Raw genomic sequence first — 20,180 nt, 5'->3', positions numbered from 1 at the left:
TCACAACATTTTCCAATAGATACTGGAAAACACGTGTTTTCCACGTGTGTATTTCGTCTGACATAGCAAACTATTGGAATATACAGATAGCATAGTAACAAGCATCATATTTATATCATTAACTAAGGTACTTAGGCTTGATCTTGATATTTTCTGTAAACTAAACCATTCCTCATCTCGTACAGTTTATTTTCTGATCGCTCTAACTCGGTACGAATTCTTACAATTGTTGAATCGTCATTTTGGCACAATGCAAGATTACGATCGAAGGAATTGTCCTCTATTACCAATACTTGCCTACTTAATGCGTCCACGTGAAGCATTCGGGTTCCTGATCTATGTTCCAACGTATAATCATTATCCTGCATCTCCAGAACCCAACGCGCGATCCGTGGGTTTGTTTCTCTTTTATTCAGTGTGAGGCTTAGGGCCTGGCAATCTGTAATTATTTTAAACTTTACTCCAAGTAAATATCTGCGAAAACGGCGTAAAGCATAAATTATTACTAAGGTTTCTAATTCGAAACTATGGTATTTTGATTCAGTCTCTGCCGTTCTTTTCGAAAAATAAAATACTGGGTGTAATTTTTTATCTATTTTCTTCTGCAGTAAAATCGCTCCAAACCCAGTTGCGCTCGCATCACAATGTAATTGGGTTTCATCTCTCGGAGAATATATACCTACTTAAAATCGGTGCATGAATTAAACGGTCTTTAAGTTCTTTACTAAATCATAAAGGGGTTTCGCGACGATTGAAAATCCCTCGACAAATTTTCTAAAATAGGAGCACAGTCCCAGAAAATTTTGCATATCTCGAACATTATGAAGGTACGGGAAATTCACTACCGCATCGAGACCTCGTTCTGTTGGTCGGATCCCTTCGTCGCTGATTGTATAACCTAAATAATCTAATTTTGTTTGGAAAATATTACATTTATCAAGTCGTAATTCGAGTTTGTTAGCTACGAGTAATTTAAAGACATGTTCGAGTACTTGAAAGTGATGCTCGATCGTTTCTGTCATAATTAAGAAATCGTCCAAATACACAGATAGTTCGCCTGCATCAATATGTTTCCTAAAGAATTGTGTAACAAATCGTTGGAATCTCAGGGGAGCTCCCTTCAACCCAAAAGGCATCCTCGTATACTCGTACTGGCCGAAAGGTGAGACGAATGCCGTGTATTTTATCGATTCCTCATGCGTTTTGACATGAAAGAAACCATCTCTAAGATCTAAACTCGTAAAATATTTTTTCCCTCTTAATAAATCAAGTTGATCTTCGTTCAAGGGGAGTGGAAAATTATCACGCGCCGTAATTTTATTTAGTGTTCGAAAATCCACGCACATTCTTGTTTCGCCGTTTTTTTTCCTAGTTAATACAATCGGTGAGGCATATTCCGACGTACTCTCTGTAATAAATGATGCTCTTGGCAAGTAAATCGTCTATAATATGTTGTAATTTATTTTTCTCGTCGTAAGAAAGTCTACGCGGCGTGAATGGGAATGGCTTTTCGTCAACGAGCGTCAGCTTCATGACGTTTTCTACCGCGGGTTCCGACGGTCTTTCAACTTTAGCGTAATTTGTCACAAATAATTTGTGCAGTCGCGTTTTAACTTCGGCCGGAATGCTTTCGTTGATTTTCATGTCCTGCGCTGTCACTTTATTGTCACCGTCGTCTATTCTAATGTTTATAATTTCGTTCACTTCGTCTTTAACAATCAATGACAGTTTCGCAAGTCTCATGAAATCACGACCCAAAATTATAGGACTTTTCATCGTCCGATCCGACACTACCCGTAAGACTACATCGTACTCGTTGTTTTCTAAAATAACCGTCGCTTCGGTATGACCTACTACGTCTAAATTACTGCCATTAATACCACAAAACTGATCGCCATTTAAATCGATTACCACCCAATCTCTCGGAATGTAACATTCTTTAATAAAACATATGGGAGTTCCCGAATCAATCAACGCATTAAGAGAAATATTAAAAATGCCGCCCTTGTTCTTAATACGCAGCTCCACCGCCCGTCGGAAGTCGTCATCATCACCTCGTTGTTCTGCTACGTAATTGATGTTCGATAATGAATTGCACTAGTTCGCTCGATGATCAAGTTTGCCACATTTGAAACAGGAACCTCTCTCCATCTTCGGCTTCGGGCAATTGCTCCCTCTGCAGCTCCCTGGTCCGCTGCATGATTTTTTTTGTATTTTCTGGACGTTGTATGAATGGCCGGCGCAACGTCTCCCTGAGCGCTGGGACGTTTGCGAGTGCCGTTCGCATTGCGTCGATGGTCTCATATTGCTGTACCTTTGCTTGCGTTTGCAACGTCTCGTTCTGTATGCCTTCGATAATATAACTAATCATCTCCGTTTCCGGTACAGGCACACGGTTTCCCAGTGTTACCTTTTCGTGGAGATAATCAGAAAATGCTTCACCGGTTTTCCAGATCCGTCCCTCGAATTCACGTTGTAACATTAATGGATCTGGGCGTTGATCATATATTTTCTTCAATTCTCGCAATAGATCATCACAGCTTAACTCGACACAGTCGGCTCGCGAATGATACCATCTCAACGCTTTGTCGGTGAGCCTGCTCATACGAAGAAAGCAGTTATTTCACCTGTTTCTCCCATTTGTCATGGTCCAAATTGTTACCGCCAAACTCAGCAACTAAGTCCTTAATTTCCTGCCATCTCTTTGCACTGGCTCAAACGGGACGATCTTCTTCTGATCGTGGGCGTCATTCTTAGCAAATCGAGCTCTCGTCGTAACAATTCCGCTTCGCGGGCCGCTAAATCCCTTTCTTTTCGTAATATTTTGATTTCACGCAATTGAACGGAACGCGACTCGTGCGGTTCATTGTGGGAGTCACTCGAGCGATTCCGTTCGTTCCGAAACAGGCGGTGTCCCGACCGGAATCCCTGCTTCCAATAATCGTTTGACTAATTCGTTTTTCGTTCCCGAAGTAGGCAGACTGTTTTCCATTAGCATTTCTTTAAGTTCGGACACCGCAACCATACTTGTGAGACAGTCTTTATACGAAATATCGCCGTACGAACAAAAACCGTAACATAAATCGGACACTTAACATAAACCTGTACGTTTCTAAAAAAATTCGTGAAGTCCATAAAGTTCACAAAATTTTCCTAACAACGACGCGTCATCGTAAACACACGTTGTTGAGCACGATGGCTATCCGACTTCTGAAAATTGTAAGGGATGGGCGATTTTAGTATAAAGGGCACACGGACAACCAAACGGCCGATCAACGTCTTTCGCGACGCGCTGCTCCAATCTTCGTTAGCAACCACCAAACAACGCTGTTCCTCTGTTCGCAGCTCGGACAGGCACACGCATGCACACAGACACATACACACTACACTTACAATATTATTACAAATAACGGCAATATTCAAGGTGGACATAGTTATTGCCCCACCCTGTATGTATCAAAGTGAAAAGATAAGAGGGAAGTCTGCAGCATAACTACTTACGCGTTACCACCCAGCATTAATAGAAACGACCAATAGATTCGACCAAACCAAAGTAAAGCTAAAAGATTTTGCAGAATAGAATACTTATATGTCTGGTATTGTCCGGGTGGACCAAGTAATTTCTTATTATTCATGTGCGGCTCTTATGCAAATAGAATGTATGTATGAAATATGGTAAACTAAAACTGATAAACTTTAAAAAATTGAACTGGTTTTTCAGTTTTTCATTGTTTGATTTGTTATCAAAGATAAATCAATGGCTCTTTCAAATATTCCTTCCTGAAATGTGGCTTCCAAAGGTAGTGTAGTTGGCCACCCCTGATATATATAGTAAAAAAAAAATGAAAGAGACAAAAAAACTGCATTAATAGATTAGATTTTAGAAATTTTCTAATAAAGTATTTTATCAGTATACCAGCTGATCACTCTGATGGTCGAAAGTTTGTAAAAATCGGATCGAGACACGGAGGCAAACGCAAAAGAACTACTGTAGAAAATCAAGAGGAAGTAAGCCAATCCCACTTTCAGGAAAAGATTCCTGTGCCTGAAAGATACAGACGAAATATTTACCATTTACGATGTCGGTATTGTTCGAAAAATAATGTACGGAAGGAAACATCGTGGCGGTGTAGAGATTGCGATGAAAAGCCACCCTTATGCCCAGGACCATGTTTTGAAAAATGGCACAATAACGAAATATAACAAGATAGCAAGATTTTTGGTATGTTTAGCTTTATCTTGTAATATGATTTCTTATTGTATACCTAAATACTATTCATATTCTATATTTTGCTCTTTTGAAGTTTAGTTTTACTATACTTAAAGCATATTTAATTAATTTGTTCAGATTTATTATTAATTAATATGTTCCAAAATTCATTTTCCAATTTCGTATCTTTTATGCTAAATAAATATATTTCGTATAAATGTACCGTGACAATCATACTCATTTTTCAATAGTATATCATGTTCGTGGAACAAGAATATTGTGGTCACAAGTGTGTTTCTAAGCACCTATGTGAAATTTCAAGTGTCCGCGAAAGAGTTAATATTAATATATTTTCCATTTGTAAATGAAGTATCATTTTCCACTTAAAATACTAAATCATATGTTATCATTCATCTATTGTTGGAACCCTCAAACAGACTACAACGCACGGCCCTGAGTGTCGCAATATCATTCGGTGCCGATTCTTAAGAGTTTAATTTACGACCTCTTTAAACCGATCAATTTTTCTTCGTTTTTAGCCGGTAGGACAACCACCAACGAAGAACTAGAGGAAATGCTGGAACAAGGAAATCCGGCCGTGTTCACGCAAGGAGTAAGCCTGTCCTATCTTCCTTCTTTCCTTCCTTTCTTCTTTAATCCATCGAACATTATGCGGTATTCTATGGAGGCTATATTTTTTTTCGCAGATCATTATGGAAACGCAACAAGCGAAACAAACTCTTGCCGACATTGAAGCGCGCCATGCGGATATCATCAAACTGGAAAACTCGATCAGGGAACTTCATGATATGTTCATGGACATGGCTATGTTGGTAGAAAGTCATAGATTTGTAACAGTCTTTTTGTTTCTTTCTCGTTTGTTCTATGCGCCCCCTTCGGTTTTCCGCGGAAATACAATCTCACGGGTTATATTCCTAGACTAATATTACCTACAGTTTGCTATACGGTTGTTCGCGTTAAAGTAGAATTTTAATTACGTGCAACGATTAGCAAGAAGAGATGGGAAAGGGAAAGAATGAATTTTATGAGGGGCGTAGCGTGAAGCAGTGTAACTTTTCTTTTCTCGAGCATGCGAGCGTGTTTACCGAGTTCTATCGTCACGAAAATTGCGCGTAGTTTGTATTCGTTCTCGGTACACGCTGATGTAAATTTGATATGCATGACATACAAATAAACGGCTACATAGATAATGGCAATAACGGCAACAAATTGATATTAATATCAATATTAACATGACGATAATACGAGAACGACAAGATAGTAATCTTCTAAATCGTTGAGACTGAGAATGAAAACGCATTGATCAAAAGAAAGAAAGAAAAAAAGATAGGTAGATAGATAGATACAAGGAAGGAAATTTGGCAAAATTGCAAATAGTCAACGCGTTTATATCAAATTTTAATTGCCATCATCAGTATGGTCTGTTTCTCTCTCTCTCTCTCTCTCTCTCTCTCTCTTTCTTCCTTTCTTTCTTATTCTCCGTGGTGCATGCAAAAAAAATCTTAGCTTGTTAACCGACTAAAACTAACAACGCTTTCTCTTCTCCTGTTACGCTGCGTGGATTCGCGCCACGCACCTACTTTAGGGTGAGATGATAGATCGCATAGAATACCACGTGGAACACGCGGTGGACTACGTGCAGACGGCTACGCAGGACACCAAAAAAGCGCTCAAGTATCAAAGCAAAGCCCGACGGGTGAGTCCTCCCCAGATGTTACGCGAAATCATCGATCTTTTGTTCGCGTCTAATTGGTCACTTTTTGTTTCTCCTCTCGGTCCTTGTCCTCTGCTATCTCTTCCTCCTTTTCCCTCTCCTCTTCCATATGGTTTGTGGAACCTAACCTTTTTCAACCCCCGCGTACATCCTCGATCATTCAATATTATTTCGATCTCCCTTCCTTGCATTCGCAATTTTTCTTTCACTTATATTCTTTCACTTTTCCACCACTATTCGATATCCCTTTCGCTTTTTGGTTAACTTGTTTTGTTTCTTTGGTTATGTGCATCTATTACTACTATTCTCTTTACTCCTTTGAAACGTGACACCAAATAACCGCAACGCTTTACCATCATTTTCCCTATCATATTTTGAATAATCGAAACGATGCTCGCGCACGTATGTGCGTTCATACGTTCGGTGTGCATCTATTATGTATGATGTATGTATTACGCGTTTCTTATCCCTCTGATTCTTCTCTCTCTCTCTCTCTATCCCTCTATCTATGTTTGCGCGCGTGTACTATATATACAATCAAACTTTTAATTATACGTATACGGCTATGTTTGTTGTATACATGCATCATCATATTTGTGTCTCTCTACTTGTGTCGCTCTGTCCTGTTGAACATGAGTGTGCTAATTGTGGCTCCGTCCATCAACTGTTTCGTCCATTGTATGTATTACTAAAACTCTGCGTATTAACCTCTGCTCTCTAACCGACTAAATTTCGTTCATGATTCGGTTCCCGTGTGTTTGCGTGCGTGGCCATGCATTCACGCTGCACCGTTTCTTTTGCTGTCGCGTGGGGTGGTGTGGCTTCATCTGCGGTGTGTGTGTGTGTCTTTATGCTATTTCTTCCTGTGTATACGTCTGGTTGCACGCGTACGCGTAACAATTAACTTTGGGTACATCCTCGTTGGAGATTCGATCCATCTCGCGCTCTCTGCCATCCGTTCTCTTCTTCCACCCGTTTTCCGTCCCTCTATCCCTGGCACCGCACGGTACGACACGCCATGGCACGGCAGGGCGAATTGGTGGACCGCATTGAGTACTTCGTCGATCAGACTGGTGACCACGTGGATCAAGCCCGAGGGGAGCTGATCAAGGCCGAGGAGTACCAGAGCAAAGCTCGTAAGGTAAACGCATCGGATCCGGAATGCTTGATCGCCGCTGGATTCTTTTCTTTCGTTTCTTTCGTGCAACTATCGACGATTCGCTATCACCGCAGTGGTGGTGGTATTGCTGCTGCTGCTACTACTCTGTTCTTCTCTTAAATTCTCGAAATTTCGACAGTCATTCAGCGACGATCATCGACGGTTATTCATACACATCGTTGTAGGAAGAGACCATAAGGATTTCGATGACGAAACTGCAAAGCGAGAGCTACGCGTGCTATTTTCGATTTGCGACTTGTCGCCTTTTTTCCCCGTACCCTTTTTCCAAACAGGTCCTCCTCTCCACATGTTGCATGTTTGACGCTACGCTCGTCGTCGAACCTCTATCTACACGATGTATACGAGCATTTGTACGTCTGTTGCACGCAACCCAAGGAGAAATTGCCGACGCAAATGTTACTTGCTCTTTTCGACTCGGTTTCGATATTCCTTTTCCCCGTTTACCACCTATTTTTCTGTTCGCTTTGCTTTTGTGCGAGTTTCGTTCGGTGTTGTTCCGTGGCGATCGAGCGCGCATAAACTCATTCTTTCGTAGATGAACATGTCGGCAGCATGTGCGATGCAAGGTGCATACGTCCCCGTACGCTTTTCTCCTCTCTTACGAACAGTCGCAAACCTTTGTGTTCGAATCCGCGTTGCAAATATAATTCGCGAAACAGAAACATTCGTTTCGCTTTTATTTCTCTTCTCTCCTTTTTTCTTCTATTGCTTCTCGCTATCTTAATCAAATTCATTTCCCTGTCTACATCCATCTTCCATCTGTTTGTCTGCCTGCCTGTCTGCTTGTCTGCCTGTCTGCCTGCTTGTTTCTTGTGTTAGGTTGTAACATATGAAACGTTCGATTTTGAACCGCAGCTTTAAGTCAGTATAACTTTTTTTATATTAAATTTTATTAATCCAAATAGGAACCATTACAATCTACACATTTCTGCCAACGAGTGACAAGATTAATTTCATTTTCATAAAATGTCGGCGTTCTGGTATCAATAAATTTGTTGAAGGTATTTTCTATGTTTGCTTGATTCGTAAAGGTTTTTCCGCTGGGAAAGTGATCTAGATGTTTAAAAAAGTGATAATCCGTGAGCGACAAATCCGGTGAGTATGGCGGATGAAGTAGTTCCGTATTTTAAGTAATTAAGATTTTTTGACTGTCATTTGCAAAACATGTGGCCGAGCATTGTCGTTCACCAGAATGGGCCTTTTTCGATTGACCAATGCCGATTGTTTAATTCGTTATTTCTGGTGTCTTACTTCAAGTTGAGCACAATACTTCTCTGCCGTGATAGTTTCACCTGGTTTTAAGAAGTTATAATAGACCATATTAGCCATTGACCACCATACTGTGACCATTGTCTTCTTTGGATGTAAAGCTAACTTTGACATGTGTCGTGTAGATTTATCTGCATTTAACCATTAAGTAGAACATCACCTGTTATCGTAAAGTACCCAGTTTTCATCGTAGGTCACTGCGATGCAAAAGCAGATCTCTATCATTGCGAATCAACAGTGAATTGCAGATTTCTTGACGTTGAAGTTTCTGTCGTTCATTAAGTTGATGAGGCGCCCACCTGCTTAGCTCTTTCACTTTACTAATCGGTTGCAAGTGACGTATAATTGTTATGGCACTTACACTTAATTCTATGGCAAGTTTTTTATGACAGTTTTACATGGATTTGCTTCAGCCGAAAGCTTCAGTTGACCATCATTAATGGCCGGCACTGGTCTTACACGTGCTTCATTAACAAGGTTTTCATCTCCGGATTCAAATTTTTGGTATCATCAACGCACTGTACGTTCATTAAGGGGTTAGTTCAACATGACCTCCTGAAAATCATAGGTATCTTTGTGAATTTTTCCTGCGAATATAATGAAATAAACTGGAAATCAGTTAGAAAGCCTGTAGTACTCTACTCCTATATACAGGGTGTCTGTTTTATCTCAATACAGTAAAATATCTTTTAAGGAAGTGATTTTACGAAAAAAAATGTTTTAACAAAAGTTGTTTGGTATGGAGGGGGACGTTATTTGCTGTAAATATTTTTTTTGTACTTGGTATGTGAGGGAGATTTCAAAGTCAGTTTAATTTTTTTAAATGGAATGCTATATTTTTTGATATACATAATATGATAGTGTATGTTAAGACGAGTTCAACGAGTACAATAAGTACCTACCAATATGTTCAATTTTGAATTATTGAAAACTTCCTTCTATGGGTATCCCCTCCACAGATCTTCCATTATTTCCTATATTACCATATATCATATCATATCATAGATATCATAGATATCATATCATATATTTCATATATATTAAATGTCTTCCAACATTTTGTGGGGCTTCATTTTGCCTTAATGTAGCGTTGACTCTTCTTGTACAGCTTTCGTATAATTTTTCAATAATTTTAATTGGAAGTTTTTGTCATTCTGTACGTAATACTTTAAACAGTTCATTTGCATTTTTTGGTTCACTTTTTCTTCGTGCTCTGTCCAAATAAGCCATGTTCAATAATATTTCAATCAAGACTTTGGAGACCATTTCATAACTTTTAATAGTTTACTATCCTCTAAATTTTTCAAATAATTTTTTATAATTCGGGCAGTATGTTTGGGTTCGTCGTTATGTTGGAAGATAAATTTGTTACAAATTAGTTGTAGCCCGGATGGTACTGAATGCTGCTGTAGAATCTGTAAGTATTGTGCAGTTGTCATTTTTCCATCAATCCGGACCAAATTTCTTACTTCATAAGCAGAAATACAGCCCCAAACCATTACCGTCCCTCCGCCATGTTTTACTATAGATTTCAAACGTGCCTCCTGGTAAACTTCTCCTTTTCGTCTCTGTACATACTGACGCCTTTCCTTACCAAAAATTTCGAATGTTGTTTCATTGCCCCATAAGACCGTTTCTCAATCTTCTATTTGCCAATTCTTGTGTTCCTGAGCATATTGCAGTTTTTTATTCTTGTTTCCTTTTCGAAACAACGATTTTTTAATTGCAACACATCCTCTTAGCCCGGATTTCAGAAGAGTTTGACAAACTGTTGAAATGTCAATCGATACTCCCGTAGCTTGTTGCATATCTTCTGTCAGTTTTACTGAAGATCTTGTCGGATTGCAGTCTTAAAAACTTTTCATGACTTTCCTTTATCTTGTTAGGCCACCCACATTGTTTTTTGTCCTCGACACATCCAGTTTCATTGAATTTTTTTATGGTGTTTTGAATTGCCGTCCTGGAAATTTTACATTTTTTAGTCATTTCTCTTTGACTAAGCCCTACCTGGTAGTAAATAATGATGCGATGTCTATCTGTTGTTGATATTTTTGCCATTACACTTGTTATAATCCAATATTTTATAAGCTTTATTAATAATGTTACGTCCTACACACATACAGGCGCATGCGTAAACTACTGAACGTCAATGATTGTTTGTACTGGGAATCGTGGAAAGATGTTTGTGAGTCGAAAGTTGAAAGAGAAATGAAATATCAGTAATAAAAGTGTTTGTAGTCAGTATTTTTACTTGAAACGGTTGAAGAAGCGACTCCGTACTGCATGTCATAAAAAGCAATACGTAAATCCTTTTCTTCACTACATTTTCCAATAGACACCGGAAAACACGTGTTTTCCACGTGTGTACTACGTGTGACATAACAAATTATTAGAATATACACATAGCATAGTAACAAGCATCATATTTACATAGATTTATTCAAGTATAAAACAAATCTCGCACGGTGGCGTAAGACTTTTGCACAGTACTATTACAGTATTATACTGCTATACATATATGTATGTATAGGGTGTCCCAGGTTTAAAGTACCAAACTTTGTCAGTATATTCTATGGATCTACATAAAAAAAAAAGTTATATAAACATAGGTTGTTTAACGCTTTATTAAGAAGTTATAAACAAAAATACGGATTTCGAAGGGAGCAATTAAGCGATATTTACATGTAGTTTTATGTGAAATATGTTTACATTTACAGTCATTAAATTAATACTAATTTTTGTTTAATACTGATTATTACTCCTGATACTAATTTTAATACTAAATTCGTAGATGCAACTAATATTCCATTTCAAAATGGCCAACATCTTTAGCAATACAAGATTGACAGCGGTTCAAAATGGAATTTATTATGGTACGAAGTTCATTTGTATTTTGTTTCATCTGAGTGAACTGATGTGCGAGGAACTTTAAAGGAGAAAGTTTATAAAACAAAAATAAATACGCGTAATGAACCGATACAAAGAATTTATGATTTATTCACTGAGATGAAACAAAATACAAATGAATTTTGTACCGTAATAAATTGCATTGTTTGGCAATGGTCCTTGGCACGTTCTTGCAACACCTCCTTGAGGCGTTGCGCCAAGGCCTCCGCCTTGGCTTCCCTCTCCGGACCGGAGACTTCAAATATGAGGCCCCCGGTCCGGGCCCGCCCGGTCCGGGCCCACCGTGGGCGGACCTCCGGAATACCTAAATCCTCTAGGCGGATTTTTTCCCTGGCGGTGGCAAGGATACCGGCATAAGTCACGGTACCCCCCGTTGCCACCGTCAGGGTCACCGCCGCCGACTTCGGGGGGCGGCTAAGGTTAGCCGCTCCCCTATTCGGCTTTCGCGCAGGTGACGGTGGCGGAGGAGCGGGGGGCGCCTTTTGCGCTCGCCTCGCCCTCCGACCCACCACCTGCTCCCATGACGACTCGCCGGACGCCGGGGGCGGATTATTTTCCGGACCCCGGCTCCGGGAGCGCGGTGCTGTGTTAGCAGGCGCACTTATCTTTTTGACCGCTCGACTCGGTTGTACCCGATAGCCACTGTGGGCGGTTGCGGTGTAGAAACCGCCCCGCTCACAGCCGCCTTCCTCCTCCTTCTTCCTTCCCTACCCACCCGTCTCCTTCGCTCCTTAGCGACTGGGGGTGGGAGGAGAAGTACGTCTCCCGGCGTATCCAACATTGGTGGGGCTGTCTGCGCCCACCCCGCCTGGCTAGCAAGGGCACTCCACATCTCCGCCCTCACGGACTCCACCTCCTTGGAGACCATCTCCTTGATTGAGGAGATGGCCTCCAGAATTCGGTCCTGCTGTTCACCGACCGATCTCTCCTCACCCCGCAACGACGTGCGTGACGTCCGCAGGGACGCCCGCGATGCCCGAACCGGCGACGCCACCGCACGCGGCGAAGCCGCAACGGGGCGGAGAGGGCATTGCCCCTTCGGAGCCGTTCCCGCGGCATTTCTCCCTCAAGGCCTCGACCTGCGCCTGGGTAGCAGCGGCCTTTAGAGCTCCTCCACCTCCGCGCGGGGGTTTGCGATCCTCTGAATCGCCTCCAAGCTGGCGCAGACCAGAGTGTCTGCCGCCCGCTTGAGGGCCTTCTGGAGCGGGCCCTGGAGATGGCCACTCTTCGCCGCCGTTTTCATAATCATGTCGCCGGCCTCCAGCGCACGTTGACCGATGTCCTCGAGGGGCGTTTCCCTCATCTGCGCTGCGATGAGGTCGCGTTCCTCGAGGTCAACCCTCCTCCGTGTTTGGGGCTGGGACTCTCGAGTCGAGAATGTCCCGCATCCGAGCTGTCTCAGCCTCCTCCCTGGCCCTTTCATCTTGGGCCGCTTGCACCTTCAATTTTCTGGCATACTCTCCGGTGGTAGTGTGGCGGCCCCTGCTTCTCTTGCGTGCGGGGGGTTTGAGCTTCCCTGCCTCGCCATATTCGGACCCACTCGAGTCCCCAGTCTCCTCCACGTCACTGGGCCTAGCCGGGGCCCCCACGCCGACGGACGATGCCGAACCAGATCTAAGTCTGGTTGGCGATCGCGTCGTCGACGTGGAGGAGCCCGACCGCGGCTCGTTCGTCGACGCCCTTTTTTTCGAAGTAGAGCGTTGTCTAGACTCGCTAGACGAAGCTCGCTCCAACTTTTTCAAAATGGACGCCACCGTCTCGCGCATCTGTTTTATATGCGCCCTTGCCTCCTCCAAATCTCCGGAGCCAACGCTCCGATCCCTAGGAACCACTCCCACATCGTCTTCACCCCCCAACCTCGTTTTTTGTTTTTTTAGTGAATGATCCATAATGTTTCCACGAGTGTGGTCGGAAAGGAGGTTGAGCCAGGCAGAGCCGCCTTACCTGGCCAAGGCTACTTACACCCGGGGGGTCGCCAGGTACCCCGTGGTGGCCGCTAAAAACCGATGTCCCACCGGCCACACCCCGGTGCATCCACCGGGGCGCCCCCTCATCACCGCGCGCCATAGCTTGGGGGTAGGGTCCTTTTTTATAGAGGAGGACATCCTCGGAGACTTGCCGATTAAGGCAAGTCCCCCGTTCCGGCATTTCTGCCGGCTCACGGTTTGATTGGCTCAGGATTACCACGGGGTCGCCATATTCCCGTACCACGCCGCGGTACCATTGCCATTGTTTGGCAAATTCCAAACGTTTTAATCTGTTCACCTTAGAAATATAAGGCTTTTTTCGAGATACTCGGCCGTGATACCCTTCTCGATGCAAAACACAGCGAATTGTATCCTTTGCCACAGATTTACCAAGTCTTGAGGAAACATCTACTGTTAATTTTGGTACACTGATATATTAGGTTTAATTTTAATATGTCGCACAATATATCGTTCGTCATATTCTGAAAGAATTTTCTTTCTCCCTCGACCGCTCCGCTACCTTCATATCTAAATTTATTAATTATTTCATGTACAGTAGAATGAGTTCTACCGACTATGCTACCGATTTCCCGAAGAGACTTCCCTTTGGAATATAAATTAACAATAATTTGACGAACAGAAACGTCTGTTTCTTTTCTTTCCGAAGCCATTGTTGTAACTGATGCAAAATAATAAATGAAGATTAAAACAATGGACGTAATGTGTTCTGCGATGTTGCGTAGTAGTCTTTCTATAATTAAATTGGAAAACAAATGCATAACAACATTCATTTTTAGGGGATTCCCATTCTGTACGCTCAATTATGCGTTGGTAAAATCGTTGCATGTTTGGAAACAATAAGGAAAAAAGAAACTAGTTTACTTTTTAAACAAAATTTATTTAGCAGTCGAATTTAAACAGTAGTACAATAAAGGTAAATATTTAAATTTATTAATTATTGCAATTTTCTTTGCTATATGTTAAGAAATATAGATTCAATACGAGTGTACAGAAGTACAAAAGTTTTACAGAAGTAATTTCAATTGTTTATAAAAAATGCGCATTGAAATGAAATATTTTACAGAATGTTATTTTTCGACTTTTAGATTCATCCCTTCAAATTTTATCAAAATCCCCGGGGGACAGGTATGTAGTCTCCTTGATAAGTGCTTTGCACATCAATATTTCTCAAATTTTTCATTTCGCTGAAAAGTTACAAAATGAAATTACAAAATAATTAAAAGTAAAATGTAACACCGACGCACAGTGTTTCCACCAATGGACAAAAATCAGAAATTCAAAGTGTAAAATCTAAAAAATTTTTCATTTTAAGATGTTAATAACAAACCATAGTTTATAATATTGCCTATAATTTTGACTGAATACGTCAAATACGTAAATTTGCTCCATTAAAATCAGTATATTTTTCAAATATGTGCCATTCACAGACTATCTGTGTTTTTGATTCGATTTTTATAGGTTGTTTAGTACCTGAATACCTTTGAAAAAATGAAGAAAATTGTCAAAATCATTATTGACGCATTCAGTATTCTAGCGTCCTATCCTACTATTGTACGTGTTATTCAATTTTTTTATTACTTATATTGTTATTTAACTACCTAATGAAAATTACAAAACAAAAATAAAAGAGAAATTTTGAATGTATACAAAGTTATGATATTTGTCTCTCAAACCCCTGTATGCGAAACGGCCGCAACGATTTTGCCGGTATTTCCGTGAAACTGATGAACAAATTTTTCAAACAAAAGTTAATCAGTATTCAGTTGACAATAAATCGTTGTTAATGAAAATTTACAAAAAAGTTTTTATTCGATAAAAAATATAGGTCGCTATAATTTTTTTAAATGGAACCATATATTTTTTTATGTGCCAATCAATGCATATTTGAATTCTCTTCAAAAAAGTATTAGAGAACTTAGGTCTAAAATTGATTAATTTCGAAGTTATGATTTTTGTCCCGAACGCCCATATACACCTATCCCCCGATTTACACGGAAGGTCGGTTCCTCAGAATACCGTGTAAATCGAAAAAAAAAATAAAATGGGCACAATTTAGTCAGTTATTTAATTAAATTCATTTATTTCAACGTAAAATAAAACTAAATATATCTTAAAAAGCATAAAAATAACAGTCTATTCATAAAATGATAAAAATATAAAGGTATATGTATGTAATTCATTTTACATATAGAAACAAGAAGTATAAATTAAAAAATTTAACCAAAAATTTAATTACTGTTATCACTTTCGTAGACTATTAATCTTTTATTCCTGGTTGGTATGATGTCACTTTCATCACTCGATAGTACTTGATGCGATTCAAGTTCGATGTTAGATGAATTAGAAACAATTTCAAATCGGCGAGCCTTGGTAATGAAATCCGTAATTAACAATTGTGTTTGGTTTTTGATCAAATCTTTATAGACCTCCTCATATTGAGTTAAGCGTTTATTAATATGTATCTCGCTGAAATAGGAGAGCTGTTCAACATTCGGGTCATTTTGTAGAAAATGATTACCCAATTTTCGCCCTAATTCAAGACCTTCACGGATGACTTTTGCTGTGAACGCAACTGGTTCAGACTCCTCTTCATCAGGATCACTGCCACGATCATTTGTTTCATTAACCATGTCAACTAAATCATCCTCATTTAGTTCTTTGTCCGCCATTAGTTCTACAATATCTGCCTCAGCAAAATCCTCGAAACCTTCTCCTCCCATTGTATGCATTGTATGCATTTATTTGACATATTTTTCGATATGATAGAAAATTAAAAATTTTTCACAACAACGGTAGTGGAAGATTTTTTATTAAAAAAAAGAATTTTTGTTAAGTTAATAGCACAGTCTTATAAGGCATAAAAAGCCATTTAATTTTTATTATAAACATTTTTTTATATCTACTATAGTTTTAAAGATATACAGAGAAATAGGGTACACTTATCTTCATTCAAGGGCTGTTTTTACCCCGAAGAACCGAAATTGGGCCGATAAAAAAAATTGCCCGATACTTCTCTTGAGGTCCCCTACAAAGCCACAAAGTTTTAAAAAAATCGGACATTTCGGGTTACCGAAGTTCCCTTGTGAGTGTAGAATCGGGGCCTCTATACACAAAAATAGGAAACTGACACGGGAGAATAGAAAGGGAGTGGTTGGCATAACGCGCGAAGCCTTGGCTTGCTGCTAAGCCGAAGGTTTCCGGGTTCGATTCCCGTTTGGGTCCCTTCATATTTTTCCGTCGGTTCCTACAGTAGTAATAATTAGTATTAAACAAAAATTAGTATTAACTTTTAATGACTGTAAATAGTAAACACAGCTCGCATAAAACTACATGTAAATATCGCTTGTGACTATTCTCTTCGAATTCTGTATTTCTGTTTATAACTGTTTAATAAAGCGTTAAACAACCTATGTTTATATAACTTTTTTTTTTTGTTTAGACAGAATATTATTGACAAAGTTTGGTACTTTAAACCTGGAACACCCTCTATATATTATACTCGGTTGGATAATGTTTTGGAAACATTGAAACTGCGACTTTATGTTCCGGCAATGCCATACTAGTAGTAGCATTATGAAAAACATTTGTTTGTCCCCGTGGTGTACATCAAGTAACGCTAATGCTGGCGGCATGTAAAACTTAGAAGCTGATATCTCGATAATAATTTACGCAAATACCACAAGTATATACCGTATTTTTCGGACCATAAGACGCACCCCAAATTTATGGGACGATTTTAGAAAAGAATATTTTATTAGGTATATAAAGATATTTTCAAATTCTTACTTAATTTATTTATTGTTAAAATAAGTCGTATTAGCAATATTCAGTTCATCTCCACTCTCGGTACTATCACTCATCTCGTTAATGTCACCGTTCGTATTACTTTCGTCTGAACTATTGTTGTCACTCCCTTCAAAAACTGCTTCATCTTCGGTACCATCCATCGCATTACTTACCCCGCATTTTTTAAATGACTTTATAATCGTCTCTTCTTCCACAGCTTCCCATGAATTTTTCATTCAGGTACAAACCTCTAACATTGTTGGCCATTTCATACGTCCTGTTGCTGTAACATTGTGATTTGGCTTTGCCATCCATTTATTCCACTCTTCCCGCATAAAATTTTTGAATGGTTTATTGATAGATACATCCAAGGGTTGTAATTGACTTGTGAGGCCTCCAGAAATGACAGATACTTCTGTATTCATTTCTTTTAGAAGCTTCTTGGTTGATTTTCTCTTCTAAGCACTCTGAATTGATCCCACACTAACATCGCAGGCTTTTTAAACAATGCACCCGGACGTTTTGCCCATATCTTTTGTATCCAAAATTTCATTCCTGTGTCGTCCATCCAGCCTTTATCTTGAACGTGGATAATAATGCCATTAGGAGGTTTATCTTTCGGTAACGTTTTTCTCTTGAAGATTAACATGGGCATTAGTTTTCTTCCGTCCGCGCAACAAGCTAAAACTACAGTGTAGTGAATTTTTTCGTGACCCGTTGTTTTGATCACTGTTGATTTGGTGCCTTTTGAATCTACAGTCCGATTTGAAGGAACATCAAAAGTTAGAGGTACTTCACCCATATTCGCAATTTGATTAAGCTCAAAGTTAAATTTCCTTCTCGCTGATATTACAAATCTATGGAATTCTATAATTTTAGATTCATAGTCATCCGGCATTTTTTGGGCTAGAGTGGTTTTTGTACGCATGCATAACCCATGTCTATTCATAAATCTAAAGCACCAAGACGGTGATCCGGTAAAATCTAAAATTCCAATAGCAGTTGCCCATATTTTCGCTTCAAAATTTATCATTTTCGTAGAAACAGATATTCCCATGTTTCGATGGTTTGTTACCCAATTTTTCATTTGTACTTCTAATTCTGGCCATTTTTTTAAGTGCGAACGAAATGTTTTCTTGTGTTTAAATAGCAGTTTTAATTGTTCCTCTTGTTTTCTCCACTCACGAACCATTTTTTCTGTCGGTGGTGGACCAAAATGTCTTTCTGCTGCTCTGTTTCCATATTGTTTTGCATAATTTATCACATTTAATTTATAACTCACGTTATATGAAAGTCTTTTTCGTTTTATACTCATTTTTTCTAATTTTAGGGTAAAAATTTAACGATTTATAAAAATAATTCGGACTTATTACACATTAGTTGTTTGAACCGTATAGAAGCGCATATGTTTACAGACTAATAGCTATTGACGCTCATAGACAAAGAGTGTAAATCGGTGATTTCCCCACATGCATCGAGATGACTTGGGTATCAAAATGTGTTTTCTGCGCATGATGACGTACATGCTGTTCTCAGTTTGGAATTACCCTACATACCTACCTTCACTGGCGTGCTGTACTAATTTTATTAACATATTGCGCCAGTAATTGAACTTCTCTAATAGCTTCGATACAGTATAAAGATTCGTATTTTAATGTTACCTGCGGACCATAAGACGCACTCCAATTTTAAGTCGATTTTTCTATGTAAAAAGGTGCGTCTTATGGTCCGAAAAATACGGTAATCAAAAATATGTTTCCATTTAAAAACATAAACATGACCTTTACAGGATTTTTCAGGGTCATTGCAAAGTTAAAATATGCCAGAACAATATGTCGCCCTTTATACCCTATAACTTTCGTCTGAAATATACACCGGAGATACACCGGACATACTGTATAATTGACATAAATCTACAAAACGTATATTTTAAATTTTCACAACAAGCTCAGATAAAAAAGTTGTGAAGTTTTTACAATTTTCTCCGCGATTCCCACAAGTTACAATTTTTTCAAAATTTGTGATACACATCATCTACTAAATTAATCCTTCTAACCTCTCAAAAAACTCAAGTCGCTGGGCCAATTTATTTTCTTTTTTTTTTTTTTTTACTGTTCTAAAGAGTGGCAGGATATTAATGAGCGTAACTGTATATTACAGGTTTTCTAACTGATTTCCCGTTTATTTCATTATATTTACAGAAAAAATCACCACAAGATACATTATAGACAATATACACATTATAGATACACAAGGTACATTACAAGATACCTATGATTTTCGGGCGGTCAGGGTGGGCTAACCCTTTAACACTGTTTTCGCCGTATGCAACGTTAAGGGGGTATTCTAGTGTGACAGCCGTTTTTTTTTAGGCCTTCTTTGCTAATTTATTGTAGAAGTTCAGTAACAGTTATTAACATGAGCTTTACTCCTATGTATTTACTTGTCTTTGAAGAATGATTACAAATTTTTTTGTTGAAAAGTAATTAAATTTGGCTGCTGTGGAACACGTCAAACACGGGCGTGAAAAAGAAAGTACATTGGTGGTTGCGATGATTTGAGCCGTTCTGCTTATCTAAAATATAAAAATCCAATAGATTCTTATTTAGTACGCCTCTGGCTATGGTTGGTAGTAAAATAAAGTAAAAATAATGAAAATTGAAAAATATCGGCAGTTTGACTATGAAGTTTCGATTTTTTTCGACTCTTTTTCATCTTTCAGAAGCTGTGAAAATTAGAAAAAAAAGTATTTTGGTATAATTCTACTACCGACCATAGCCATACATGTGCAAAATTTGAGTTCGATTGGTACAGTAGTTTTTGCCATATCGTGGTAACCATTTCAGAAAACATGATTTCGAGAAAAACCTGTTTAAAGTTTTAAGTGCAATTTACATAGGTCCAGGACCATAGTGGAGGACTTTCCTCTTCTTGAAACAAATGTTGTTGAGCTGTTCTTTCTTCTTTCCGATCAGTTCTGGCTTTTTTAGCGAAGTCACGGAAGAACTTATGCGTTGTTCTGTGCGATTGATGCGAGTTTTGTTACAGCTGTTCACATTATTGTACATTTCAGTTTCTTCACCAATTGTTACCCCCATTACTGAT

At 39.2% G+C, this 20,180-nt stretch overlaps 1 protein-coding gene across 3 annotated transcripts in view; it reads left to right on the top strand.

The window, feature by feature from the left end:
* Positions 1-20,180, top strand: part of LOC108574960 (syntaxin-1A) — a 39,426-nt gene that overhangs the window by 12,980 nt on the left and 6,266 nt on the right. For 2 of the 3 annotated variants that reach the window (XM_017937636.1, XM_017937635.1), the window contains exons 6-8: positions 4,750-4,823; positions 4,918-5,053; positions 5,815-5,927. In XM_017937636.1, coding sequence (XP_017793125.1) covers positions 4,750-4,823; positions 4,918-5,053; positions 5,815-5,927 — 323 coding nt within the window. Of the gene's footprint in view, positions 1-4,749; positions 4,824-4,917; positions 5,062-5,814; positions 5,928-20,180 lie in introns of all 3 variants that reach the window. The other variant, XM_017937638.1, reaches the window with a different exon arrangement.

The sequence above is a fragment of the Habropoda laboriosa genome, unplaced genomic scaffold, assembly GCF_001263275.1.
Source record: "Habropoda laboriosa isolate 0110345459 unplaced genomic scaffold, ASM126327v1 scaffold210, whole genome shotgun sequence".
Classification (NCBI taxonomy): domain Eukaryota; kingdom Metazoa; phylum Arthropoda; class Insecta; order Hymenoptera; family Apidae; genus Habropoda; species Habropoda laboriosa.
The sequence above is the reverse complement of the archived record's forward strand: the minus strand, read 5'-3'. Positions and strand labels throughout refer to the sequence as shown.